The 27506-nt window shown below is 54.7% G+C and overlaps 1 protein-coding gene across 1 annotated transcript; it reads right to left on the minus strand.

Moving 5' to 3' along the window:
• Positions 1–1281: 1281 nt before the first annotated feature.
• On the minus strand, positions 1282–26729 carry ADORA1 (adenosine A1 receptor). The gene is given in 4 exon segments (XM_068419168.1): positions 1282–2214; positions 25659–26044; positions 26431–26459; positions 26462–26729. Coding segments are annotated over 4 exon segments (1221 nt in total). The 5' UTR covers positions 26634–26729; the 3' UTR covers positions 1282–1580.
• Between the last annotated feature and the right edge of the window lie 777 nt (positions 26730–27506).

Consider the following 27506-nt stretch of genomic DNA (forward strand, 5'->3'; position numbering starts at 1 on the left):
TGCTACATGTGCGTGTCACTGCTCTCCATAGCCAGCTGAAGAGCCACCCATAAATCTCACCCACCCAAAGTCCTTTTCCTCTCTGCACCCCCTCCCACCCTCTGCAGGAACTTGCTGCAGTTGCTTTGCCCGTCAGTGACGTTTGAGGGGCATGACCCTCCTGGGGCAGGAGAAGGGTCATAGGAAGTGTGTTTCCAATAGGAGACTGGTGAACAAGGGATGCTGATAAGAAAAGAATCCCAATTAACTCAAATTAACTCTTCCCACTACCTCTTCATCCCTGGAAGGTCCTGCTGCAGAGCACAGACTGGCAGCGTGGCTGCCAGCATCCACAGAGCTGGGTGGGGGTTGATGGTCCATCTCCAGCCACCTCCTCCTCAAATGTGACCGACAATTCACCCTGCCCACGGCTAAACCTGCGGCAGACATAAGGGGGTGGGAAAATGCCCCTGTGACAGCATCAACACCGACACGGTGGCCTGCAGCCACCCCCCACTTGCCCCCAGATGGGCGCAGGTGCCTCTCTGCTCCCCTGGGCCATGCAGGTGGCTGCATTAACCCACAAAGTTTGGGTCAAAAGGGTTTGGCTGCACAGGGAAGGTGATAGGGAGTGATGTGGGAGAGATGAGACTAACAGGGGCTGGGAGAGACTTGCTACTGCCTTGCACAGAAGACAGGCAGGAGAAAAGAGGGAAAAATAACTCAAAGACAAAGCAAAAGGAGAGAGGAGACACATGGAGGGGACACAGCTCCCTGGGTGTAGCTCGCAGGGGTGGTGGGTGCTGCTGGGGTCCATGGGGAGCCGTTGGGACAGCAAAGGGTACTTCTTGCAGAGTACTCTGGGGTTATGCTTAAGGGTTTCCTTTTCCCTCTATCTACCTCTCTGGTAGCGTTGAGAGTTGGGGGTTTGCTCTGTGGGGATGGTGGGTTCATCACCCTGGGGGTGCTGGCATTGTCATGGGATGCTTTTTTCCTACCTCTCCTGTGTCTCAGCCCAGCTCACCTCTCCCTGGTTATAGAGAGGAAGGAAAGGGCTTGAAACCTCCCAGCTTCAGAGCTGTAGAAATCACATTGCCCTGGGTTCTCCTGGTTCTCAGCAGCTTCACTCCCATCAGGGCACCCCTTCACCCCAGTGCCCAGGTACCCCCGTGGGTCCATGGACGCGGGGGCCAGAGTGTGAGGTGCCCCCAGCATCGCTGACTGCAGCGCTCCAAGAAGCCAGAGGTCTCCATCAATGGCAGAGGACCTCCTGGGTGGTTTTTATCATTTTACTTTATTTGCATGAAGATAAACTGCGCCTTTGTCTGTACAATTTCTCCTTAAATACTTGGCAACCCTTAAAAAAAAACGAAAAATGAAAACAAACAGGGAAAAAAAAAGGAACAGTGCAGGCTACAATATCAAAACAGTACGATGCTTGTGAATAAATAACCCCCTGGGGACACGGCTGTTCGGATTGCACAGGGCCGGTGAACCCAGCCCTCCTGGGTCCTCACTACCCCTTCCCTTGACAGCAGGAACAGAGGTCAGATGGGGACCAGGCTGGGCACGGAGGACCCCTCTCTGCTGTCTCCCAACTCCTAGTTGCCCGGCTCGGCCGTGGTGGTGCTGGCGTTTTTGTTGGTTTTGCAGCAGAAGTACTGGTTCCAGATCTGCAGGAAGGCTGTCCGGAACTTCTTGATCCTGAAGGTGTAGACGATGGGGTTCATGGCCGAGTTGCCATGGGTGAGGAAGATGGCGATGTAGGTGAGGATATGTGGTGTCTCGCAGGATGGGCAGAACAAGGTGATGCAGTTGAGGACATGCAGAGGGAGCCAGCTGAGGGCGAAGAGGAAGAGGACCAGTGCTAACGACTTGGCGATCTTCAGTTCTTTCCCATAATACTTCTGGGGGTCGTTGGAGCTGGAGGAGACCTTCTTGTTGAGTTGCTTGCGGATGAGGTTGAAGACTTCCAGGTAGATGAGCAGCATCAGCAACAGAGGAGGCAGGACCCAAACAAAGAAGTTGAAGTACACCATGTACTCCATGCTGATGACCGTCTCAAACTGGCACTTGATGACAAACTCTGTGTGGCTGCCATTCAGCTCCTGAGTCCTCCGCATCTTGTTCAGGTTGTTCCAGCCAAACATAGGGGTGAGTCCCACCAGAAATGAGACGATCCAACAGCAAGCGATGGCCACTGCTGCCCGCCGGGGTGTCACCACGCTCTTGTAACTGTGGAAGAGACAACAACCGCAGGAAAGCATTAAACACAAGCAAGATGCTCTGCCTGGGGGTTAGAACTGCTCCACGTGGGGTGGCAGTGCCCAAGCTGAGATGGTATGATGCTCCTCACCCTTCCTTGGCAATTGGTAACAGCTTGTACTGATAGATGTGTTAACGGACTGGTTTCTCTGCATGTGCCCTGGGGAACCCCACGCTGTCTCTCACCACCACCCTGGCCCCAGGGAGAGGCATGAACCTCAGACATGATCCTGGAGAGCTGAGGGTTGATGCCAAGCTGGGAAATGCATTAGCAACCTGGAGTGTGCCTGTGTGTTCAACCCTCATATCTAGGAGGGGTTTTCATGTCGCTCCAGCAGCCCACCTTACATCTGAGCGCCCTACACCCAGAGCAGCAAGTCACCCTTGCCTCCTCCCATGCACCAGCCCTGCTGACACCTTGTCCCAGACAATTCCCCCTGCTCTGGGGGAGGAAATCACCAGCAAAAGCGTCCTCTGGGACCTGCTGGGCTGGAGGAAGGATCTGCCGGCGCTAATGGACCCCTGGCAAAGCTTCTGGGCGCAGCCTGTTTCATTTCCTAATGTGATGGGCCGATCGACAAAACACTCTTTCCTAATGGGCCGGTGCCAAGGGATGGAGGAGGAGGAGAGCCATGCTCTGGCTGGGCTCTGCTCCCATCCCCCTGATGCCACAGGGGAGCGCACCAGGGCTGGGCTCATCTCTCCAGAGCTCCCCAAGCGGGAAGTGGAGCCTGCTAGATTGATTTTTCCCCCTGGCCCTCAAAGCAAAGCTTCTCCTTGGAGGCTGAGAAGATTCGCAGCCCAAGTGTTATTGCTTTCCACCAGAGGGGACTGAACAAAGAACGTTTTTCTGACTGTTTGCTGGGTTTTTTCAGGAATGCTGGTGTTAACCCGGCCATGGGGACCACGTGGAGGTGGCTGGCAAACCTGGATCTCCATCTTGATGCTCAGAGCTCCCTGCTGCATGTCTGCAGCCTTTACCTGTGGTGGAAAAATGAAGCATTTCGGGGCTTTTTAATATAACCAAGGACCCAAACCCACTCTCCCTTCCCCTTAAAGGTCCCTTCCCAAGAACCTTCTCATGGGCAAGGTGTCAGGGTGGGAGCATGGAGGAGCGCAGGGAGGAGGTGGGAACATCAGTCCCCAGGAGTCCAGAAGGTCCAGAGCCACTGGTCCCCGACAACTTTCCCAAATGAACCCTCTCTGGTCTGGGAAAAGATTTCCAGCATCCCAGAGGCAGCTAGGTCCCGTGGGAAGGAGGTGGCAATGTGGGCTGCTGTTTCCTCTGAGAGCCGAGGCTGGAGCCCGAGGGTGATTTATTCCTTGTGGGGAGGAGAGAGGGCAGGAGACCCTGAGAAAGGCACAGAGCAGGGAGAGCTGGGGCACAGGGAGGACAAGGGGTGGTGGGAGGGCATCAGCGCTGCACGCCAAGCAAAGGGAAAGGCAGGAGGGGACCATGGGAGCTGCGGGTGGCAGAGGGATACCGGAGGCTCCCATGGGGCTGTGTGCTGGCCCGTACACCCCACATCACCAATAACAGGTCCTTGGGGAGGGATGATGTGCCCTTCCAGCCGTGACACCCCACTGCCACCTCCCCAGGCTCGAGCAGCCTGGGGGGCGACACTAGAAATAGCAGCACCAACCCCCCTGGCCCAGTTCCTTCCCTCTTTGCAGTCCCTGCAAGCTGTGTCCCATCTCCCCACTCCCAGGGCTTTCTAGGGTCTTCGACTGATTTTGATTAACGTGCTGTCATCCCAGGTGCTCCCTGCCCTGCAGAGCTTGTGACAGCCACCATCGGAGAGACAAGGCTGCTGAGCAGCAGCGGTGCCACTGTGGTCCCCAAACACCCTCCCAGGGCTTGCTGCCAGCACCCAGGCACAGAACTGTTCCCAGAGCACCCATCCCTTGTCCCCCTGAGACCCTGTTGTTAGTCATGAGCCAGGGTCGGATCAGAGGACACAGTGTTCACTCTTGCAGCCAAAGCAGAGGGGATGGGGAATGGCTGCAGGGGGCCCAGCCCGGACGGTCCCGGCCCCCCTCAGCTCCAGAACACTGTGTGTTGTTGCAGATGGCTATCAGGACAGCTGCGGAGGTCGTGCAGACCTCAGGTCCCTGGATGCACGCAAGCTCGCATGGTCCAAAGTGAGTAACACACACATAGCAAAGCGACAGCCCCACATGCTGCTGGCTGCTCATCCACCTCCCCACTTCAGTGCACGTCCCTCCCACCTCCTCACTGCTCATCTATCCTCCTTGCTGCACATCCATCCCTCCTCGCTGCACATCCATCCCTCCTCGCTGCACATCCATCCCTTCTCAATACACATCCATCCCTTGTTATTGCACATCCATCCCTCTTTGCCTCACATGGATGCCCCCATCTCGCTGCGCATCCATCCCTCCTCCTTGTTGCACATCCATCTCTCCGCCATGGTCCACATCCATCCCTCCTTGCTGCACATCCATCTCCGCCACCTCGCTGCACATGCCTGGCCTGACACACACAACAGTTCGAGCATCAGAACCTGGCTCTCCCTGCTCCTCGCTTCACTTCTCACCGTGAGGTTTAAGCATGGCACTGCAGAAGCAGATGGCAGCTGACACCAAAGCCTGTCTGTGCATCCCCATGCATGGTCACAGGAACCATGGCTGAACCCAAAAAATACATAGAAATCAGCAGCAATTGGAGCCAGATCTTTTGTTCTCTTTGCTCCTTCAAGCAACAAGCCAAGGGCAGAGGCAGCTGCAGCACCCTGCAGGGAAATGTGCTCCCTGAGGGTTCACGGGTGCCCACTTCCCCACCATCAGCCCTACATGGAGAATGACAAAAGCCATAAAATGACTTTGAGTTCCTCCTCCGTCCACCCCACAGGGTTTGGCCACGCAGCTCTCATGGGGCTCAGCTGCTCTGAATGCTGCAAACACTATTTAAAAGGAGGGAAATGCAAGATCCCACCTAATGCTCAACCCCCACAGCACAGGGCACTTGGTGGGCAGGCAAGTAGCAGAGGAGTTGGTTGGACATTAGGAAGAATTTCTTCTCAGCAAGGGTCATTAGCCATTGGAAGGGGCTGCCCAGGGAGGTGGTGGAGTCACCATGTCTGGAGGGGTTTAAGAAAAGACTGGACATGGCACTTAGTGCCCTGGTCTAGTTGACATGGTGATGTCAGGGCAATGGTTGGACTCGATGATCCCAGAGGGCTCTTCCAACCTGACTGATCCTGTGATTCTGTGGTTCTGTGAGTCAGGGACAGACTTTGCTGTTCCCATGTTTCTGCCTTGGTTATGCTATAAAGAAAAAGCCTTTCTGATTTACCTCATTTTGCATTAATATGATATGTCTGGAGTTTGGGATGGGTCTGGGAGGCAGAAGCACTAGAAAATGCTGATAATGGCTCACAATTAATAAATAATCTTATTATCATCATCAGCATTGGAACAATTGCTAGCATCATTGCTATTTTATTACTATTATTATTTTTATTAACAGCTGCGACTAAAACATCCATGATAATACTCATGGCCATCATCATACAATTTGGGTTTATTTCCTTTGTCTGTGGGGTTTTGAGCCTGACCATAATCGCTAGCTTTTCCTCCTGCCCTCCCTCACTGGCGGTTTTTGTGCCATCCCTTCCCCACAGAGATGGGCATCGTCCCAAGTCCTGCTGGACGCCCTGCCAAGGCCAGGAGAAAGGAGCCTGGAGGAAGCACAGCAACCATCCGGCCTCATTGACAACCTGGTGAAATGGGATGGGCAGAAGCTTTGGTTTGGTGTGGAACAAAAATGTCTTTGAGGGTTTGGAAAATAATGCAAAGAGGCAAAATATCAATTATTGACAGAGTGCTGTTTGCATCCCCAGAGGAAGTGAAAGAAGTGATGGCTGGAGGCAGACAAATTGTCCCCAAGGGCTGTGCAGAGCTAATGGGGAGACATGGAGCAGGCTCCTCCAGGGAGAGATGCTGCCTCATGATGGGATGCTCCAGGAGATGCTGCAGTCAAAGTTTCTTGGGCTGAGGATGGAGTCACTGCGGGAGATGTTGAGGCCCCTTTTCTCCAGGAGATCATGAAATGCTCCCTGGGCCCTCACCCTGAGGACACTATCCACCCTTCTTTCCCTTTGCTCATCTTTCTCACACTAGATTCAACTTCTTCTGCCACATATTCATATGGCCAGACCTCTGCATCCCTCTCCGCTGCAGCCAAGGGAGCCCAGCTCAGCCCAGGACCTGCTCTTCAGGTGTCTGGCACTGGGTGGGCAAAGCCCCCATGGCCATCTAACATACACATCTGAAAACAAATGGAGAGTGGTGTATTCATTGCATGTCTGTTGATTTGACTTTTGTCTTGGGGTCTGTTCCCCGAGAGAGATGAGGGCTTGTTTCTAGATCTCCAACCCACAGGTGAATCCAAATCTAGCATTCACAAAACGTCTCCTCTTGATTTGGTTGAAAAAGTTTCAAAGATTCCAGGTCTGTTTTGAGTAAAAATCGTTTGGTTTTTAGTATTTTTGTGAATACCCTTTTTGTCCAGAAAATACTTGCTGCTGGCCAGCCAGCCCCAAGATGCAGCTTTGCTGGTCCTTGCTCTGGTAGGGTTTATTGCAGTGCAATTCCTGGGGAATTAATTCACTAATGAAGGCAGGCCATCGCTAATGAAATGAAGCTGGAGCCAACGTGGTAGGAGGAAAGGAGGCCAAGCTGACATGAAGCTCATCTGCATTATGAATGTAGCAAGGAAAAGCAGCCAGAGCATGTTCTGATCTAATTGCAAATCTCTAGACAAAACTGCTTTGATCTCAGAGGATTTTGGCTTCTGCTCCTTTTTCCTGGATGCATCTTTGCTTCAGATCTTCCAGTGTCCTGGAGGCCTCTGGGTGAAAAAACTCAGATGTTGGTGTTCAAAACTGCTCAGAATTGCGAAGCTGAGAAATGGGAAGTGGGATCCAGGTTCTGCAAGGGGCAATCTCAGCCGTGACTCAGGGCTGGGACAAGGAGGTCCCTGGGCACCAGCACAAGGTGCAAAGCACTGGTCCTATCAGCATCTCCTCTGGGACACATAGGGGATTGTCCTGATCCCAAAATCCAAGACCTGTTGCTTGTCAGATACCAGCTAGCATTTAAAGATGTAAAAAACTGGTCCAAAACCCACAGAGAGTCTTTCAGGTGAGCCAGAAAAGTGTGTTCTTCTGCAGCAAGGACTTTCATGCTTGTTGGTGATGGAGAGCCTGTCCTGCACCAAAATAGCCCAGCAGCCTCCATCAGCACGGGACTTCCAGCCTGACAGCAACGTCCTACCACAGAAGACACTTCCTAATGTTCCAAAGGGACAGGAAGGAACTAAAGTGTCCTGTGCACTGTCCCCTCTCAACACCTCTGGTTGGTTGTTCTGCCAGAAATTCAAGCTGTGGGAGAAACCTGAGAAGTGCCAGCAGGTCCCTGGGACAAGAGGGGACAGGGGGCCACGGTGGGAGATGACAGGCCAGGTGGCTGCGGCAAGGCAGTTTCTACTGTCCCGGCTTCAGACTCCTCGTGTGACCCTGAGGAACTGATTTAAAAGGAGCAGAGGAGGAAAATCCCTGCCTGGCATTGTACCGATGTCTGTTTGCTCAGGGTGAGCAAGAGCTCAGCTGGAGGCGACAGTCGGGTGAGGACAACGTTGGGTTTTCTACAGGTCACACTTTCGCTGGGGCTGCAGTGGGTTCCCACGGCAGGAGAGGCCCTGATGGGAACAAAGAACTTTTACCCACCACCCATGCGGATGGGGATGCAACCCAAATCTCCACCTCTCTGGCACCCATCGAGACAGAGCCTGGGTCAGGACTGCCCTGCTCCCATCATCACCATCCCTCCGAGAGTCAGAGAAGGATTTTCTCACTATGGTGTCCCTTCTGCTTGGCATCAGCTCTACAAGCAGCTGGCACCTTTCTAAGCCCTATAGCTCAGCTCACATGTGGTGACCTGGAGTTACAGCAGCTCGGCACCCCAGGCTCAGCAGAGAGAGGAGCTGGGCATGACCAACCCTCTTCTTTGAGAACCTCTGCTCCCAAAACACTTTGGGTCTCCTCCACTGCAGCAAGAGGAGATGGCACCACACCACGAAGCTACTTAATGTAAACCTGGTCCAAAGCCACCATGAGAGATTATGAAAGCATGTGCATGGGGATATATAGATCCATAAGTGCACTAGGTTGTGTGAATCCCACTGAGGTTCCTCCTGGTCCAGTCTGTGTCCAGGGTTTGGTTGTACCACCCTAAAATGGCAGCTTTCTGTGTAGGAATTATTCTGCAACAAGTGACTGCAAAGTGCAAGCAGCTACGGCTGGGTGAAGCAGCTGACAAGTCCACCAAATGTTTCTAACCACTTTTAATATCCAGTAATTCTTTAATGGATAAAGATGAGGGTGATTATGAAGCTTATGAGAACAAATCTGTCCTGTCAAAATTGACTGGTCCCCACACATGGAGACACGACATCCCCAGGGCTTTGGTGAGTGCTTCGTTTAGTGGTGGGTGAAGCTGGAGCTGGCCACAGCTCCAACAAATGGCAAGAAAGTGACAGAAAAAAAGAGGGTTTGTGCTTTGAGATTTGTCAGAGCAGGTTGTGCAGGGACCTGGACCATTTGCAGCCCTCTTAGACCCCAGACAGGGTCTGGGGAGATGCTGCTGCCTTCATGTGTGTTCGGCCTGCCCTGACACATCTCCCAGGACCTTGGAGGCATCCTGGGATCCCTGAGGAGTGCAGAGGGATGTGGGCACATCCAAAAGCAGCCCTAGGGGCACAAACATCCCCACAAGAAGCAGGGGAAACAAGGTTGAAAGAGCTTATGGGCTAAAACACCTGGAAAAGGGGAACAATGCTTCTACGGGGCAGCCAGGCGGTGCCAGGGTATCTTCACTCCAGACTGGCAGTACAAAACATGAGAGTCCATCAGGGATGTCCATCCAGCAGATAGCTACAAGTGTGGGGAGAGGTGTCCTCCCCTGGCTCCAGCTGTCCACGGCATGGACCCAGAGGCCAGATACATCCCCCCACCTCTGCGCTCTCTTGATACCATCAGCCTCAGTGGGACCAAGCCTCAAAGCACACATCGCAGCTCAGCCCGCCTTGAGCTTGGCATCTCCCGTGGGGCAACATCACCCACAGCCTCATGAGGCTGCTTAAGGGCTCCCCAATACCCATACACACACCCACCTGGTTTTTGAGTCTAAACCTGCTGTATTTCGGGTTCCGGCTAGAGGATCAAGTTAAATCTTTGCCTGCTGAGCCAAAGAGACGACTTATCATATGTCTGGTCTCTGGGATGTTAGGAGCAACCATATCACACCAGCCTGGATGAGTTCATTGCCAAACAGTTGCACACCCCTCCTGGGGCTGCTCCTGGCCTTGGTGGAGAAGTAGCTGCTGGCTGGATCTCTGCAGCCTGCTTTGTTGGGGATGTCTGTGCCACTGGACTCCCTGGGCTCTGGTGATGAATCACAACCCATCTTTGGGAAAAAACCACAGGCTTCCAGTAACTGCAAAGCTTCTTTCAGATCCCTTGCCCAGTTGTGCTCATCTCAGAGGTGGGATGTGAGTAACCTCCATGGCAGCTCCACCGTAGACCGGTGCCAGTGGCTTCCCCTTGGGCATCCCAGCGGCTCCCACTGTGATAGGATACTGCAAGGGGAAGGAGGAGCACAGGAGGGCTGGAGATTGCAGGGAGGGAGGATGTAAAGCACGGGGACCTCACACACGTCCTTCCCCTTTGGCTCTGCCCCGAGTGTGGAGGAGACACTGCTGTTGTCCAAAGAAGGCGAAGGAGCATGTGTCGTCCGCCGCTGCTCAATGAGAAAAGCAATTTTTCTCACATACTTCAAGCAGCATCCTTCACCCCAGCAGCAAATATAAATCTTTTGTGTACATAAAGTTAATCTTGTTTTCAAACTGGGCTTGGTTTACAGCCTGTGGCTGGATCCTGACATGTTCAAGTGCTCTGTCAGTGCGTAAGCAGCAATTCTCAGCAAGGACCACTCACCCGGTGCTCAGCCACCTCATCCCAAGTGTGGGTGGGTGGGGGTTAAGCAGGGGGCTGTGGACACCCAGGGCATCTGATGCCTGATGGAAATGATAATTTAATTTGTGCCTGTCAGGGAGTGCTGCCCTCTAACCCCAGGCAGACCCTTCATGCCCCAAAGGGAGCCGTGAGACCGCCTGATGCTGTGGGCAGCACCAAGTGCACCCAAGGGTGCTGAGTGCCTGCGCGGGGGTGACCATGCTCTGGATGTGTCACCCTCCTGCTGCCATGTGACAGTCCTAAGGGTGCACCCAGTGTCCCTGGTCAATGGGGTACAAGTCGCACTGAGCCATATATTTGCACCCAGGCAGCTCCCGTGCTCCCTCCAAGCTCCACCATGTGTGGTCACAGCCCTCCAGGATTTTCCTGGATCGCTGGCTTCTCCCTCCAGGATCCTGAGGTAGGTGGGAGGGAAATGATTTAGCAGTATTGGCAGCGGCTGCAAAATCATGAAACGAGCTGCAGAATCCCAGAACTGAGGGAAAAAAATGTGATGTTCTTGTCTTTTGGCTCCTGGTTTCAGGCAGCGGCATTTTTGAGCACTTCTCTGCAATGCAAAACATGAGAAGTGCTGCTTTAAAAGAGAAAAGAAACAAAGCTGAGATTCTTCTATAGTACTGTGACTTTGGGAATTAGGGCACATAGAGAGGAACAGCCCAGTCCCTAAGAGATGGGGTGAAGTTAGGAGAGCTGGCCACATCGCTGATGGGCAGTGTGATGGGCATGATGGACAGTGTTACCCCCATGCAATAAATTTACTGGACATTTTTAGTGTCTAAACAGTTTTGCTGTCAGAGAGAGAAATTTGAGTGTGAACATCTCCTTGGAGTATGGGTCTGAGTCTGAGGGTGGGTCCCACATGCTTCCATCACACAGCTGAGCCACTGCTGTGCTGGGAGCAACCCCACCTCAAGCAGAAGACAATTTCTGCAGGGTAAGAAAGTTTCAGGGGGAGACACTCAAAACCCACGTGCATCCCTCTCTGGGCAGTGTGCTGGAGGAGTTTCTCGCCCAGCATCATGGTGGGGAGATTGATGTACTTGGCCAGGAGCCTGGACCACCATCCTGTGGATCCAGCCACCTCAAAGGCTCTCGTACATCAGCCCTGCCCCTGCACCGTGATTAGCTGGGAGCTGATTACCCAGGCCTGGCTCAGCCGCTGATCCTGCGTGTTTCTGTGTGTCACTGTGTGATTAGAGAAGTCAGGGCGATGTACTCACATAGTACAAAGGAGAAGGGATAAAAGGCAGCTTTGGCTATCTATCTTCAGTGTAAATCCAGGACTGTGCTGGATAAAAGCAGTGTTTTTTCAATTACTGTTTGTATTGTACTGGAATTTTTCTATGCATTGCAAAAGAATGTCTTTGAAATGAGGACTCTGAAAGTCAGCCCCTAAAATGGAGAAGGGAGGGGGAAGAGGGGAGGACGAAGAAAGAAGGCAGCTCCAAAAACCACTTAAAATGCCAAATCTGTCAAATGTGGGCTCTATGAGAAATAGAAATGAGGCTGCAGATATAAAATGCCTGGTGTGATTGGGCTCTGAGAGCCTCTGTGGCTCATACACCACCCCACAAAATGCTGTGGCTTGCAGAAAGCTGGCCGCACTAGGAGGAAGATGCCAGCTTAGGAAGTGCCTGGTACCATCTGCACACCTGTACACACCACCATCCTTCCCTGCAGGTCACCATCACGCTCTGCAAATGCCGCTAAATCAAAGGATAAGTTGGTACCCAGAAGAGACTTCCAACTGGGTGAGTCTGAAGAGCGCCGAGAGCCATTAAAAGGCAGGAACAGATCAGAGATCCCAACTGGAAGGGAAATAAGAGGGCTCTTGAGACCTGCTGTTGGCATTTCATCTGCTCCGCTCCCTGGATACATGGGAGGCAGGAAACTGGAGATAGCATCTCCCATGAAGAGGCATTAACCCAGCCATGAAGCAGGGCTGAGGTGGGTCTTTATCTCTCCAATGCAGAAGAACTCTTCAGAAAAAGACATATCCTAAATTACAGCTGGAACAAGAGATTGATATCGGCTGCCTTTTAATTTCTTGCTCTTTACACTTCTGCTTGCTAACCCGGCTCCTGATTTTGCAGTCAACAACTGAACTCCTCATTTTCTTAGGCTACAACTTGTTATTGCTGTCCAGGATCCTCACAGCACAATTTGTCGCTGGGAAGGGAACATTTGCCCTCTTGCACTTAGCCCAGTTCAGAAGATTAGTACATTCAAGACTGAAAAATTGGCTGGAAGCTCGCAAAACGAGGGAGGTTGTTTTCTCTGCCTAATGTCTAAACGAGAATTAGGAGTGCTGATGAGATCTACCGTTTCTAAACCTCAGAGGACACAGTAACCCAAAACAACCAGTTCAGCATCTTCTGTCCAATGCATATTTCCCTTGATTAAAAGATCAATTTCAAATGCAAAAAGTAGTTGGATTAATTTAATTTCTTTTTGCTAATGAGTCGGCTATATATACTTTCAATTAGTGAAAAGTATATTTTGGAGATGTCATTTCATGCTATAGTTGACTTCCAACTTCTGTCCAACACAACTTGCCACAAAAGTGTGAGTAAAACCTGTGTTATTCACCCCTCCGCACCACCATAAAAACAGAAGAAGTGAGGATTGGAGTACATATGTGTCAAGCCATTAAGTTATTTATGTCGGGGTGAATCTGTCCAGTGCAGATCTATATATCTTGATCAGCCAAATGAAATGCCAAATTGAAAGTGAAGGCTCCAGTTAACACTGCAATCAAACATTCCTTCACCCCAGCGAATTGATCTTTCGCCAGGAAAACAAATAAAAAGTGCAAGTGCAAAGCAAATCTGAAGTTTATTATTTAAACTCTATTTCCTCTTTCAGATTTAAAAGATGATTTATGCCCTTGGAGGAAAACTGATTGACCTTGTTGCCTGTAAGGAAGCAGCTCAATATTTCCATCACGATGGTGGAGAGAAAGAGCTGAGACCCAAGACCAGGAATTGCAGCGAAATGCATCAGCTGGGCATAAATTACACCCTGTGCATCTTCTTAATTACTGTGGCAATTAAATCCAGACAAGGAGCAATGGGTAAACATAGGGTGGGTCTGCCCAGGCAGCCTGGCTGGCTCAGGGCATGGAGATGAAGGGTGTGTGGGCCAGGCAGGATTGAGCCTTCCCCGAGCACAAGGACTGTGCCCGTCCCAGTGAAGCCTGCGAGGGACCCAGCATCCCCCTTCCCTGGTGCACAAGGGACACGCAGTGCCACAAGAAGGTCCCCAGGCTGCTGGAGATGGAGATGCTTTGCTGTGGCTGGCCCTGTGGCGCTTAGGGCAGGGGACAGCCCTACGGAGGGTGTCCGTCTGCATCCCATCATCGTGGGAGTAGGTGTAAAAGCAAGACGGGGATGGCTGCTGGTGTCAGAGCACCTTGAGCTCCCTTGGGGCAAACAGACCTCTCTGAGCCCATAAAGCACCTGGGTCCCAGCAGCGCTGAACGTGGGGAACGACGTCCCTTAAAATAAACCCCGCTCGTCCGCACCCACGTGGGTGCCCGCCTGGCTCTGCGCCGGCTTTGCCACGTCCATCTGGACGCAAGCTGTGCTCTGGCTCTAAGCTCTCGCCCAGTCTCGACCGCTCAGTGCTGCAGGCAAACGGAGCCGTTTGTGCTGAGAAAAACGAGTGTTTCATTTTTGCGTGTTACAAGATTTAAGTCGCTGAGTGTTGTTACCAGTGCAGAAAAGAAAAAGAAATAATTTAGTCTGTAAGACTGTGCTAATTCTGGCTATGTCTGAGACAGCATTTCTCAGCATCGGCCTCTCGGTGCTTTCGGAGTTTGTAGCATCATTCCCTCTGTGAACAGATGGGGAAACTGAGTCACAGAGGGGGGCTATGACATGCCAAGTGAAGCAAGATGAACTGGGCTGAACGAGATAGCATCCCTGGTGCCAGGAGCTGGCACTTCCCTTATTTGAAGGAGGCCAAGAAAAATCATCCTGGTCTCTGGATGCAGGGAGAGAAATGGCCTGGAGAAGGCGGATAGACAGCCATGGCAGCAATGTCCTGGCTTTCTGTGCTCTGGCCCTCCTTTGAGGAGTGATGGAAAGGTTTTATTCTCACCCCAGGCAGGGTCTGGGAGTGGGGGATGTCACCTCTCTGCCTCCGTGTCCCTGCAGTGCTGCTCAGGCATCACTGGTACCCAAGGGTCTGCGTGCATGAGCACCACAGCCCGTCTCAGGGACAGCATGGATGGAGGCTGGCAAGGAAGACAAGGGAATAGGGTTGGGGTACAAATCCCCTTTTCTCCTCCAGCTTCTTTTTGTGAACAGAGACTTTTGTTCTTAACAAAAAAAATCCAACCAAACCAACCAAGACTGCGGCAGCTGCTGAAAGTTCCAGGGGGCAAAACCCAGGCAAGGAAGGGATGGGGGGGAGGATGGAAAAGGCAGCAAGAGATGGGGCAAGGGTAAGGGGGAGCTGCTGGATCCCACTGAGCTCGGTGCAGCGAAGGGCAAACTCAGACTGCAAAACTTTCCAGTGGCTGATCCTGCTCTGCACTGTCCCACATCACCAAAAATGGTCCTTCCTCCCCTATTTGCCACCCATCAACCATCTGGTCCTTAGCCCATAGGCGACTGCTGCCTGTGCTCTATGGGAAGGAGGATCCCAACCCCTTGGGGTTATATGGTCTAGTTGCCATGGTGGTGTCAGGGCAATGGTTGGACTCGATGATCCCAGAGGTCTCTTCCAACCTGATTGATTCTGTGATTCTGTGATTTTATACTCTCTTGCTGATGGCATCACCAATGATGTCTCCTTAACACCCAGACCTGCCCCTTCAGCTGCCCTCCGGTTGGAAAGGTGGCTACGTGCCCGGTGGCTGGCTGCAGTGGGCCTGGGTGCTGGTGGAGCAGGGGGTGCTCAGCTCATTGCTATTCTGCAGGGCACCCCGCTGGCTGTGGGGCTTTTTTGTGGCCGCCTTGGAGAGCATCAATTGCTCTTTCTTGCAACTGGGCATCCCGTGCAAGAGCCGTGCGCCTGCCCCGGCAGCTGGGCAGCTGTGCTGCCAGCGCAGGCATCTCCCTGCCAGGATCCCAGACAGCCTCTGGAGCGGCTGGTTTCCCATTTCATGGGCTTGAAAGTTCAGGTCACCTTGGATGAGATGTGTCCCAAAAGGACCGACTGCCTGAGACTGCTCCTCCCAGCCCATTGGCAGCCCTCACACTGGGTTCTCCCCAGCTCTCAGCTCCTGCATCCATCCCTGCTGCATCTGGTGGGATCACTTTGAAAAACAAATTAATTTATCTCCAGGATAAACCAATACTGTTCATATTAGCTCAGCTGTGCTGGCTGTCATTTCCTGAGGCTCTGAGATGCTGCTCTTGTCCCCAGGGGGACCAGCCTCTCAAGCTGTCCCTCCCGGGAGTCTCTCACCTGCTTAGTCTCCTCCATGCTTCATGTCCCACTGTCTGCGGCGACCACAACCCCCACGATCTGCGTCTGGGCTTCCCCCACACCCCTGCAGGCAGGACCCTGCGGGATTTTTCCTTGTCTTTCCTCCAGCCAGAGGTTTTCTTCCAGCCCATCAGTTTCTTTTACGCTCTGAAATGACTCCTGTGTGTGTCACAAAGAAACTCATCTCCCAGGTCATTTCACCACGGGGCCTCCTCCACATTTTCCTTCTTCTTTCCATCCTTCTCTGTGTTGCAGTGACCTTTCTATCCCTCCTACCTCCACATCAGAATACAGACCCGCCAATACGTTGACTTTTGAATTTCAGTCCCCTCTTGGCTCCGTCACGTCTGCTCTGACCGGTCCCACCAAACCCCTTCCTCCATACTGCGGCTCCTGCTGTGACCCCTTGGGATGAATCATTCCTCCCTGCTGTCAGGCTGATTTCGAGCACAGCCATTTGGACGCAGTGGCTCCACGGCCCCAGTCCCTGAGCCTTTGTCCAGCCCTGCCTGCTCTGCCTTGAAGGCCCCAGGCCACCCAGGCAGATGTCTGCCACGTCCCCTCAGAGCCTTTCCCCACATCCAGTAGTCCCTCGTGTTTGGGTACAAGCTGCTTTGAGATGTCCTGGACAGGAGATCTTGTTGGGTCTGGTCTCACTGACTGCAAACTGTGACTGTGGGTTTGGGGGTCCCTCCAGATCAGACTTTCAAAACGGAGCCTGGTGGGCTTTGTCCCGACAGTCTCTGTAAAAGCTCATGGTCAAAATCCCCTTTCTGGTCAACAAAGCCAACCTGGCACTTCTAAGACACAGTTAAGCTCATCCTAACACCACGAATGGGCTAGACAAACCCCAATGCGATGCACCCTGGGGTGTAAAAGGAGCTGAGGGTGGCTTGGCTGTTGGTGGCCGCATGGCACATGTCTGACCAGAGCAAGATGGATGTCACATGCATGTGCCAAGGGCTGGGCAATGACATGGAGACCATTCTGTGGCTCCAGAGCTGGCTCCATGGCAGAAGAATGCCTGAGCCCACCTGCACACCCAGCCCAGACCCCGTGAGTCACTTATTTCTGCTCTATTGCCTGCTCTGGCCAGCATGGCGTGGAGGCAGGAACTGTTTCTGCAAAGACCAGGTCATGACAACACCTCCCATTGATGGAGTCACATTCTTCCATCTCAGGGGTAGGGGAAGACCCAGGATCCCCCACCAAAGGGCTCCTGCATGCCCTGAGCCAGCTCCAGCACCGCATGGCTGCGGTGATGGCACACACCACGGTGAGCTGGTCCTGACTCACTCCTGACACGCTGCCTGCAGGGCTGGGCTGGGCTGGTGGGGACCAGGCAGGCTGACTCAGCAGCTTTTGCTTTGGCAGAGCCTCCTTCTGTGGGGTGTTTCACTTGTCTTATTGCCCACAGCTGCACAGGGTCCTTGGACAGCACTGGACACCAAGCCCCAATATTCATCACAAACCCAGTGCCCTTGGAAACATACAAGTCACTCCAGAAAAGGGAAAACCATCTCCAAAGTGCTCAGTGGTGCTGCTGGAAGTGTGATAAAGGACATCTGGGTGTTCCCAGATGTTTTCAGGGGCCCTGTTGCTCAGCTACTGGTCTGATGGACTATCGTACCATGGACACCAGACCATCACTCATCTGCAGCGAGGGACCTCACGTTACTCACTGCAGACATCTTGCTGTCCATCCCACCATGTGTGGGTGGCCCTGGCTGTTGGTGTGCCTCACCTTTTGCTCAGTGGGGACCTCGTGGTCAGTTTATATTGCCATAGGATGAAGAAATGCAAGCTGGCTAGTGTCCCATCTGCTCGCTTTGTAGAGTAGGTCCTCTTGGGTTGATGGTACCCAACACACCTGAGTCACTGCTATGGATGTTGCAGAGCCTTGTTGGGTTCCATCCACCCATCTCCGCCTGGTTTGATGTCTGTGCTCCCTGCAGGATGAACTCATGGGCAGGAGCCCCATCGCTGAGGACGTTGTCCCTACAGATGTGTCTAAGCCCCTTTTGACTCTCTCAGTGGATGGAGATGTTGTCACTTTTAATCAGGACTGATTGCTGACAAGAGTGACTTTTGGCATTCTTGACTCCAGGCTCTGCAGATGAGCGACCTGCCACCCAGGAGGACCATTTGGCCTCCTGGATAACCCCATGTCTTTGAGTTACTCCTGCATGGGTCACCATGGCATGGGCTGGGATCATGGAGGAGCCTGGCTGCCAGGTGCCCTGGGCACAGTCGTGACATGAGACCAGCTGATCACTACACAGTGCATGAACAGAAAGGCCAGGTTGTCCCAGCATATCTCAGCTTCCATGCCTGCTGTGCCCCAGCCTCCATCCCTGCCTGGTGGGATCACCCTGAGCGACCAACAGTACTGCTTTGTGCCTCAGTTTCCCTGCCTGCAAACGTGCTATTGCCCCTGCTGGGAACATGCCTTCAAATTTACTGGTGATGCATTGTCAAGGGTCAATGCTTTAACCTGAAAATCACTAGAAAGGGGAAAACACCCCAATGAAAATGTTCCTGTGGTTTCAGGGGGTAGCAAGTGAAGACCAGCAAGAAGGCGCTGGGTTTCATTCACCTCCCCACTGCGCACGCAGGCAGACGTAAGCTCTGCTGAGGGGACAGATGTCAACTCGCAGCTAATGGGGTCAGGGCGAAATGATACCCAAAGAAGGGCTGGGATGAGACAGTGTGCTGCTTCCCAGGAAGCCCATCCAGGGTCTCTGAAGGCCATGCATCCCCCCTTGCCCTTTTCAGGCAGAAAATCTGGGAATAACCCCAAATATTAGCAAGTCCGGAGCATCCCTGCACAGGATTCACCGCTCTTCTCCCCTTCCCTCTGTGCTACTGAGAACGGGGCATCCCACAGTCAGACCCAGCATCCCAAGGAGGGGGACACCTGCAAACCCCAACATTTTCCCTAAGAGCCCAGGAGCTGCGGACGCTGCTTACAGCCCAAGTCGCTTCCCTCTGGCTGGCACGGCAGCGTCTGTAGCTTTTTTGTATGACCTGATTTTGCGTCTGTCGGCAAACGTCTCGTGGTGCTGCTGCAGCAGCTGTGCGCGCTCCCGCCCAGCCTAATCCAGACGTCCCCTCGCCGAGGGAAGAGCCCTCGTGGTGCTGATCTCTGACTTAGCACGCTCTTGGCTGAAAATTACTCTGTGGATCACAGAGTTGTGCTGAAAAACCAGCTCACCTGGGTATTTACCAGGATCTCAAGACCAAAATAACCTGCTGGTTATTAGGGAGCTGGGGGTGTTTAGCCTGGAGAAGAGGAGGCTCAGAGGTGACCTTAGTGCAGTCTACAACTACCTGAAGGGAGGTTGTAGTGAAGTGGGAGTCGGCCTCTTCTCCCAGGCAACCAGCGCTAGGACAAGAGGACACAGCCTCAAGCTTGGCCAGGGGAGGGTCAGGTTGGACATTAGGAAGCATTTCTTCTCAGCAAGGGCCATTAGCCATTGGAAGGGGCTGCCCAGGGAGGTGGTGGAGTCACCATCTCTGGATGTGTTTAAGAAAAGTCTGGACATGGCACTTAGTGCCCTGGTCTAGTTGACAGGGTGGTGTCAGAGCAATGGTTGGACTCAATGATCCCGGAGGTCTCTTCCAACCTGGTTGATTCTGTGATTCTGTGGTAAATCCCTTCCCATTTCAAGGCTCTGAATATTTTGATGATACCAGAATTGGGCTCCTGGTCCAGCACAGTCCATCCATGCTCCCCAGATCTGGTTGGAGCAGAGCTCCGTGTGAAATCTTTGCTCTGATTTAACACCAACGCGCCGAGCTGGTGCAGGGTGCTGGAAACTGCAGCTTGGAAAGAGCCCAAAGTCTCCAGCAAACCTCTCTGGACTGTGATTTCTGCCTTTTATTCTCCATCCTCAGTTCTGATCTGCCTGTTCCTTGGGAAGGAAGGTCTCCATAGGTCTCCCTCATTTGCTAAAAATATACCTGGTGGACGGCAGCAAAGGCAGAGAGAAAATCACTCTGAGAAAAGAGGTGGCTGCAAAGACCTGCCAGTCCAAACAATTTCTCTGGTTTAGGACAAAATGGGAACGTTTTCCTTGGAAATGCAGTTGTCTTTTGCAGGGACAGGGCCTGTAAGGGTGGATGGTGTTTTTTCTTTGACTAATGGTGGTTGAAAGAAACCTAGATGAGCTCCAGGGTGCGAGAGCCCCCCTGCAGCTCTCCGAGCTCGCGCTCCTGGCTCTGAGTCACCTGGACGCTTCTGAAATGTTTTCTCTGAATTTAAAAATAAGCCTCGGAAATGCCACGGTTTAGGTTTATTCACTTGCCTGGCTGGGCAGGATCGCTCGCCGCTGCCCTAGTTTATTGTCTGCTGCTTTGGGCAAGATGGCTAGAGACACATCCAGTGACCCTGGCCTCCCTGGGGACGTGTAAAACCCATCACCTGGCCAGCAGATTGCCCTCAGATGTGGCATATATTTCCTTTTCTTAATTTTATCCCATTGCTCTGGGTTGAACCCTCGTGCTACCCTGAAAAGTTGCTTCTGTGGTTTGATACCTTCCTCCTTCAGTGGGTTCTGTCCCCAGGGGACCAGCTCCCACAGGCACTGGGACCACCATGCCTGGTCTGAAACCTCCCCATCTCCATCCCGGACACGTCTGCTGGGTGTCAGAGCCCAAGTGTCCGAGGAGGTTTCCTGGCACTCAGTGTTGGGAGTGCTGAAAAGATTTCCCATGGGCCCTTAGGTGCGTTGGTGCCTGGGAATGTGGGCCAACGCAAAGTCTCATCCTGATGTCCTCCTCATCCCCCCTCCCACGGCAGCAGGGTGCTCATCGCTCTCCTGCCAAGACGTTGCATGAAGTCTCAGTGAAGGAAAGGGAGGAAAACCATCTCGGATGGGTGCCCTGCTCCACGACCCAGCTGGCCGAGGGCAACGAGACTTCCTAGGCTTCCCTGTGACCCAGCCCCAGCTGGCCGCACGCCTGTGGCTCTTGGCAGGCCTGGAGAGAAGGGGAAAGAGCACTGCAATCCCGGCAAGAGCCCGAGCTCAGGCAGGAGTCTGAAAAACAGCGGGGCCAAGGAGGGAAAGCTTCCCCCTTCCACCGCCGGGACCATCCAAGAGAGCTTGCAGGCTACCTGCAAGTCCTCCTCACCGCCTGGCTTGCAGGTGCTGCGGTCCAGGGCTGAGGGATGCTCCTGCCATCCCTGAGCTGTTTTATCTCGTAAGGCTCAGGACAGGGCACTTCTGAACCATCAGAGAATGCCAGCGTTGTCCACAGAGCCACCCGCAGACCCTGCTTTACCCTGGGCTCTCTCCCTGCTCACCGCAGACTCCTGTCCCCCCATTTCCTAGCAATTTCCAGCCTGGTTTGGTCTAATTTCCATGGCTCTGCAGCCTCACGTGTGCATTCAAATCCTTCAGTGACATAAAATGCAGCTCACCCTGGCGGGATGCTCCTTGGGATGCCACAGGGTGGAAGGGCAGGTTGGGGAGGGGACACCCCAATTTTGGGCCTCAGGCACAGAGGATGCAGGTCCCTGCTGTGGAGTGAGAGATTCCACATACAAGTGTTCTTGCTACCAGCAGATATCTCCAGTTTTTCTCTTCCCAGCACATGTTTCAAAGTGTTTAAGGAAAGAGACGGCGGTCCAAGCAAAGTGGACAAGGTGAGGACCCCCAAGGACACACCGAGACAGGACCAGGTTGCAACCGTGCATCCAGCATCCCCGGCCAAGGGGCTGTGGTTCAGCATGTCCCAAGGACACCAGCTCCTTCTGCCACGGCCCTCTCCAAAAAGCCCAATGCAGCATCTCAGAGCAGAGACGGGGGCCCCTGAGTCAGGGGAGGCTGGCGCCAAAGGAGCTACATCCCCCCACAAACATCCCTCCGCACTGTCCCCTCCAGCATCCTGTCGCCAACCACCGCTGCGGGGATGCTGAGGGGCCGGTTCCTGCCGGACACCCCCGGCCGGCTGCTTCCCCTCCCTTTGAACTCGTTTCATCTTCCCTGAGTGTGGCTACAAGGGGGAAGTTTGGGCTGAGGGACCCCGCTGTGCCCGGCTGCGGGGGGATGACGGGACGAGGGTCCTGCCTTGTCGTCGGGTGGGAAGGAAGGATGCAAGAGGGGAGATGTGAGCTTTTCTACCAGCATGAAGGCAGCAAAGCTATTTTAGGTGGTTTCCAGCTGTTTGGAGCGGTTTCTGTGGTGGCTGAGAAGCGTGGTACCCTCTGCTCCAGCCTGCTCAGCCCGAGCGATGCTCTTGCATCCCTCCATAGTTGAGAAAAGGCCCCTTGGGGGGGACACAGCATCCTTCAAACCCCATCAGCCAGGAGAGGTGCTGCCCATGGGTTTGTGGCAGAGGGAGAGGGTTCGGTGGCATATCCTGGTCCTCTGACCATGCTGGGTGTGCACTGAGTTTACCTCCAAGAGCAGGAGGAAGGAGGTGCCAACTCAGAGCCATGCAAGACCCTTCACCACCCCACAAAATCTGCCTCCCCCTTGCACAACTGCCCACGTTCCTCTGTGTTTCCATGTCCATGGGAAACACGGCCAAGGGAGGGAGGAGAATGCCCGAGACAGAACATCGGATACCTCTTGGGCATCTCCCGCTGCTATCCCAAGACACATTGCAAATGTCTCAGGGCACCATTTGCTCAAGACAGCTGCCAGCAAACGCCCACCCCCGGGGCCGCAAAGCTCACGATCACCCTGCAAGTCTTGCTCTCTGGCCAGGAGCACGGGCAGCGGACGGGTCCATGTTTTTGCTGGAAGAAGGCACAAACCTGTAGGTTGTTCCCCCAAGCTCGCAGCCCCCAGGGCCAGGCTGTCCATGGGCAGCCGGGAGTCGGAGCCGGGCTGCGATGCACCATGTTCACCCCTCCCTGCCAAGCTGTGCTTCCAGTCCTGGCTCTGCCTAATTATATAGAAAGCCTGGAAAGTCCAGTGGTGACTTTGCTTCTCCTTCAGACAACTTTTCTCAGCCAACAGTCCCGTTGGCTTCTCACCCTGATTGGCCAGTATGTGACAGGGAGATGGAAGCCCTTGCACCCCTCCATGGTACCTGAAATGCAAATGGTGACTCGCTGGGGACCCCCCGGAGATGGCATTTGTGGGGTGGCCAGCACGAGGACGGAGCAGGGGTGCACGGAGCCTCTCTCCTTGCTGCTCCCAGTCCCTGTTGGCTGACTACGACATGCATTTCCCCTCCCTGCTGTCCCCTCTCGCCAAGCCTCAGCAGAGCCAGGGATGCCTGCAAGCAGATAGCGGGGCAAGGGATGTGGGGGATCCCCGTGCACGACTGCCCATGAGAATCCCTCGGCCACACCGGACCACGTGTGGGTCACACTGGCGAGCAGCCACCCCATGACAGGCTTATCTGGGGACCTTCTTTGGCACAGGAGCGAGCTGCAGCGTGCACACTGGCTGCTGACCCTGTCCCCTCCGTGCCTGATGCTGGCCGGCCGTGTGTCAGAGGGGATGTCCCTGCTCCGTGTCCTGGCTGCGCTACGGATGTGGCCGAGGCAGAGATCCCCCCGCATCGCTCCCCACCTGCCTGTAAATCTCTGTGGGATGCCATCGCTGCCCAGGACTGGATGCCATCGCTGCCTGTGGACCTCGGGGGACGTTAGCAGCTCTCCCTGAGGTCACCCAGGCACGAGTGGCCACACATGTCTTGCTGGGGACCCAAGTCCTGCCGAGGTGTCACAGGCTCTCAGCACCCAGCACCAATTTGCACAGCGGTGGGTTCGGCGTCACAGTGAGGACCGACACCACAATGCCACGATTCGAGCGGTCAGCGCTGTAAAAATGTTTTCAGTATCATCTTTTAGCATCCAGCAACAGGTTGGGAGAAACTTGAGGCGTTTCAGATTCAGGGAATATTTTTTAGTGGCATTTTCTGCCCTATTTGTCATCACCAACGTTGTTTTTCTGCTGCTGCTGTGTCTAGGGCACAAAATCACCTAAAATCACCGCATTTGCCAACTGCCAGGAATTCGTGTTGGGAAAAGAAGGAAATATCCAGGGAGAAGCGAACAGGAGAGCTGGTGAAGCTGAACGCTTCTTGTTGAGACTATGAAGCCTTTCAATATTAAAGCAGGCTACAAAAAGCCAGAGGAAAATCTCCCGATGCTGAGTGGTCGGGCACAAAATGGGATGACAAAATTCAGGGTTGATATTGCATAGGGAAAACCCACCCAGGCTACACAGGATGAGGGGCTCTAACTTAATATTGCTCCTAGGAAAGGTCCTAGGCTCAGGGCAGAAATCTCCCCAAAAAGCCCTATTTGATGCTCAGAGGCAGCAAGGGAGGAAATAAGTCTGGGTTTGTTAGAAAAATGACAGATGTGAGCCAGGCAATGTTGCTATGTATAAAGCCGCCGTCCTCCCACACCTGAACCCATCCCCACCGCGCCAGGGATGCAGGAGGACCAAAAAAGCACTGAGAGAGATGACAGAGTGAGAATTGCTTCGGTCACAGTGAGGAGCTGGAAGACGAGGATTTTTCAGGCTGGGAAAAATCACACTTAGGGAGGAAGTTGGGAAGAGCCTGCGAAATCATGTGTGGAAGAGACAAGGTAGGCAGGGACCAGTGTTTTATTCTATGTCCCCGCCTCTGCCTTACGCTCCTTCACTGAGCAGCCTCCACCGGCCTTGGCTGCAGGAAAAACCCTAAAGCAACAGATCTCTGGCCTGATCCAGTGGATCTGGGGACACCGAGCACTCCGGAGCAGTCAGCTGATCCCGATGCAGGTGCCTCCCATTCCTGTCTCCCTGTATGGGAAGGTGATTCCTGCCCCAGGAAGGGTCCTACACCCATTGGGGTCTGGGCAGCACCTAACACGAGGGGGTTGGGTCCCTTCTGGGGGGGTCTTTGTGCTGATGAAGGGTCATGGACCCCTTCAGCAAACGGGCTGGAGCCTGTGTCTGAACAGCAAAGGGATCAGTGGGGTGACATGAGCTCTGTGTGTGCTCAGCCATCCTGGCTGGGCTGAGTTTTCCAGCAAGGCTCCAGCAGCGGGAGCCTTCCTGGAGCTGATGAGCCTGACAAAGGTGTCCCTGCAGCCCGGGCATGTCCCCAAACAGAGCAAGGGGGACCAACAACAGCAACTGCACAGTGAGGGGCTGAGCCGGGACGCTCAGGCTGCACTCAAGCGGCACCGATGCTGGGTGTCACATCCCTTTCCAGCCCCGCTGACACCCACCCCAATCCCTCTGCAGGAGCCCAGTCCCATGATTGCCTACCCCCAGCCTTGGGGGCTGCAGCACTGCACTGGCAGGGAGGGAGCTGGCCACGAAGTGGTTAAATATCTCCTCCTGGAGCAGCAGAGTTCAAATAAAGTGTGTCCCCCCGACTGACACCCCATGGTATTTGCTATGGGCTTGGCTTTAGCAACAGATACAGGCAATGAGAAGGGGAAAGACAGGGAGAGGAGTCATTTGTGGGGCAGCCCCATAGCCAGGGGTGTCTCCTGGGTGAGCCTGCCCCGAGATGTGCCGGGCTGTCACTTCTGCTCCCTCAAAACCCCAAAGCTGTGTCCCACATGTCTGTGAGCAAGCAGGTTATCACCCCCAGGCTCCTGGGCTCCCCATGGCAAGGGAAAACCTGGGCTGAAGACAAATCTATTGTCCCCTTTCCACTCCCTGAAGTACCTCACCGGGTGCTTTGTCCCAGACACGGGGACCCTGTGAGGGGCTGCCCTGCCCTGCCTGTAGCTGCCACAATGCAATCTCTGCCTGCACCCTGCCCTGAACCCCCAAGCGAAGCTGTCGGGGGCTCCGGGACCCCCCCCCAGCCCAGCCTGCCCCGTTTGCTGCCACAGCCAGATGTGCCCGGGGCAGCAGCGTGGAGGAAGACCTTTCTCCCAGTGCTTCTCCAAGAGTTTGGGGCACCTCGCTCCCTTTTAACCCCCACAGAGCCGGTCCCGAGGCATTTTCCTACCTGACAGGGATCTTCACCCGCAGGTATCGATCCACGGCGATGGCCAGGAGCGCCAGGATGGAGCTCTCGGTGAGGATGAGGACAGGACAGGCCACCATGAGGCAGCTGTAAAACTCCGTCTGCGGTCCGATGTTGATGATGATGGCCAAGGGGATGACCAGGGCCCCCACGGCCACGTCGGCCACCGCCAGCGAGACGATGAAGCAGAAAGTGGCATCCCGTAATGCTTGGTTCATCTTCACAGCCCAAATGACCAGGATATTCCCCGGCACGGACACCAAAGCGATAAGGACTTCGATAGAGATGTAGGCAGCCTGGAAGGCTGAGACGGGGTGTGCCATGATGGTCCGGTCCCCTCCGCGCTCAAGCTGGGGTCCCTCGGTCACCTGCAAACGCACAGCGGGGTGGTCAGCAAATGGCATCGTTAACTGAGCTGCGAGTGGGGATGGAGCCTGTGCGGGAGGGTGGGAGAAAAAAACCCGCCACTATCTTCTCTGAGCCGTCCCCTCGGCGTCCAGCCCCCCCGGGGACTCATCCTGCACCCACCTCCATCCCGCTCCGGGAGCTGCGGGGTGAGCGGGTCCCACCGGCCAGCCCCGGGGGAGGGCGGCGGAGCCCCACGGCCCCTCGGGGCAGCCCCGGGGCCGTTTGTCAGAGCCCCTCGGGGCCGGTGCAGCCGGAGCGGGGCCTCCGCTCCCCCCTCACTCCGCCGCCGCCCACCTCGCACCGCGCCCCGGCAGCAGCCGCCCGTCCCCGCCCCGACCCACCTCACCTTGTCCTGCAAGCCGAGGGCTTGTTTCAGGGTGCTTTCACCCCAAAGAGCTCTTCACCCGCAGGGTAAGGCGGGGGACATGCTGGGGGGCGGCCGGAGGGATGCTCGGGGTCCCGCGGCGAGCGGGGCTGAGCTCGGTCCCCGGTGCCCGGCACCGTGCGGCTCCCGCAGGCTCTGCCGGTTCCCAGCCGGAGCTGGAGCATCACATGGTGCAGCCCTTCCAGGCGTTTAAAGTGCGACTGACCCGGTTTTGGGGCTCGCTGGGGCCGGGAAGAACCGGGGGAGGGCTGGGGGGAGGGTGGGAGCAGCCGGCAGCGGGGGGAGCAGCAGAGCCGGTGCCGGCCCCAAGCTCCCGACACAAGTCGGGTCTCGGTTTTATCACTAGAATCGGTTTTGGAGATCGGATGTGAGCAGAGGATCCGGGGAGGGGAGGCGAGCAAGGAGGCAGAGCCTGAGCTCGGGGTGAGCCAGGACCCAGCCCATCACCCAGCCTCGGACCAGCCGCTGCTCCGGGTTCAGCCCCAGGATGGGGCCAGCCCCCCAAGTCAGACCCCAACCAGCCTGAAGAGCTGGGTCCTCACACAGGCTCTGCCTGATAATGTCTTACCCAAAATCACTGCTGGGGTGGGGTGGGGGTGAGCCCCAAAGCACCCTTCACCCTCTGACAGGCACCCCCGGGTGCTGGGTTGGGGGGGGCTGCACCCTATGCTGGGGAGGGGGGAAGGCGCAGGGCTGGCAGCATCCCTTGTGCAGGGGGCTGTGTCGGTGGCAAACAGAGCTGCTGGGGCAGGCAGAGGGTCTTTCCTGTCCCCAGATGAGGTGTGTGAAGGAACAGTGCCCCCAAACTGGTGCTGAGGCTGAACCAGATGCTATTTATGGTCCTAGGAGAAGTTTGGGGGAGAATGGCTACTCTCAAAATTTCCCCCCTGGGCTGGGTAGCGCAGAGGTAATGGGTCTGGGGGTTCGATCTAACGGGTGGAGCTGAACCAGCCAAGCCCCCCAGGCCCCCACCTCCTCCCCAGGAGCAGGGCTGGTTTATCCCCGTGCTGCAGGGGCCAGGACTAGCTGTGATCTCA

Source organism: Nyctibius grandis, chromosome 27, assembly GCF_013368605.1.
Source record: "Nyctibius grandis isolate bNycGra1 chromosome 27, bNycGra1.pri, whole genome shotgun sequence".
NCBI classification, from domain to species: domain Eukaryota; kingdom Metazoa; phylum Chordata; class Aves; order Nyctibiiformes; family Nyctibiidae; genus Nyctibius; species Nyctibius grandis.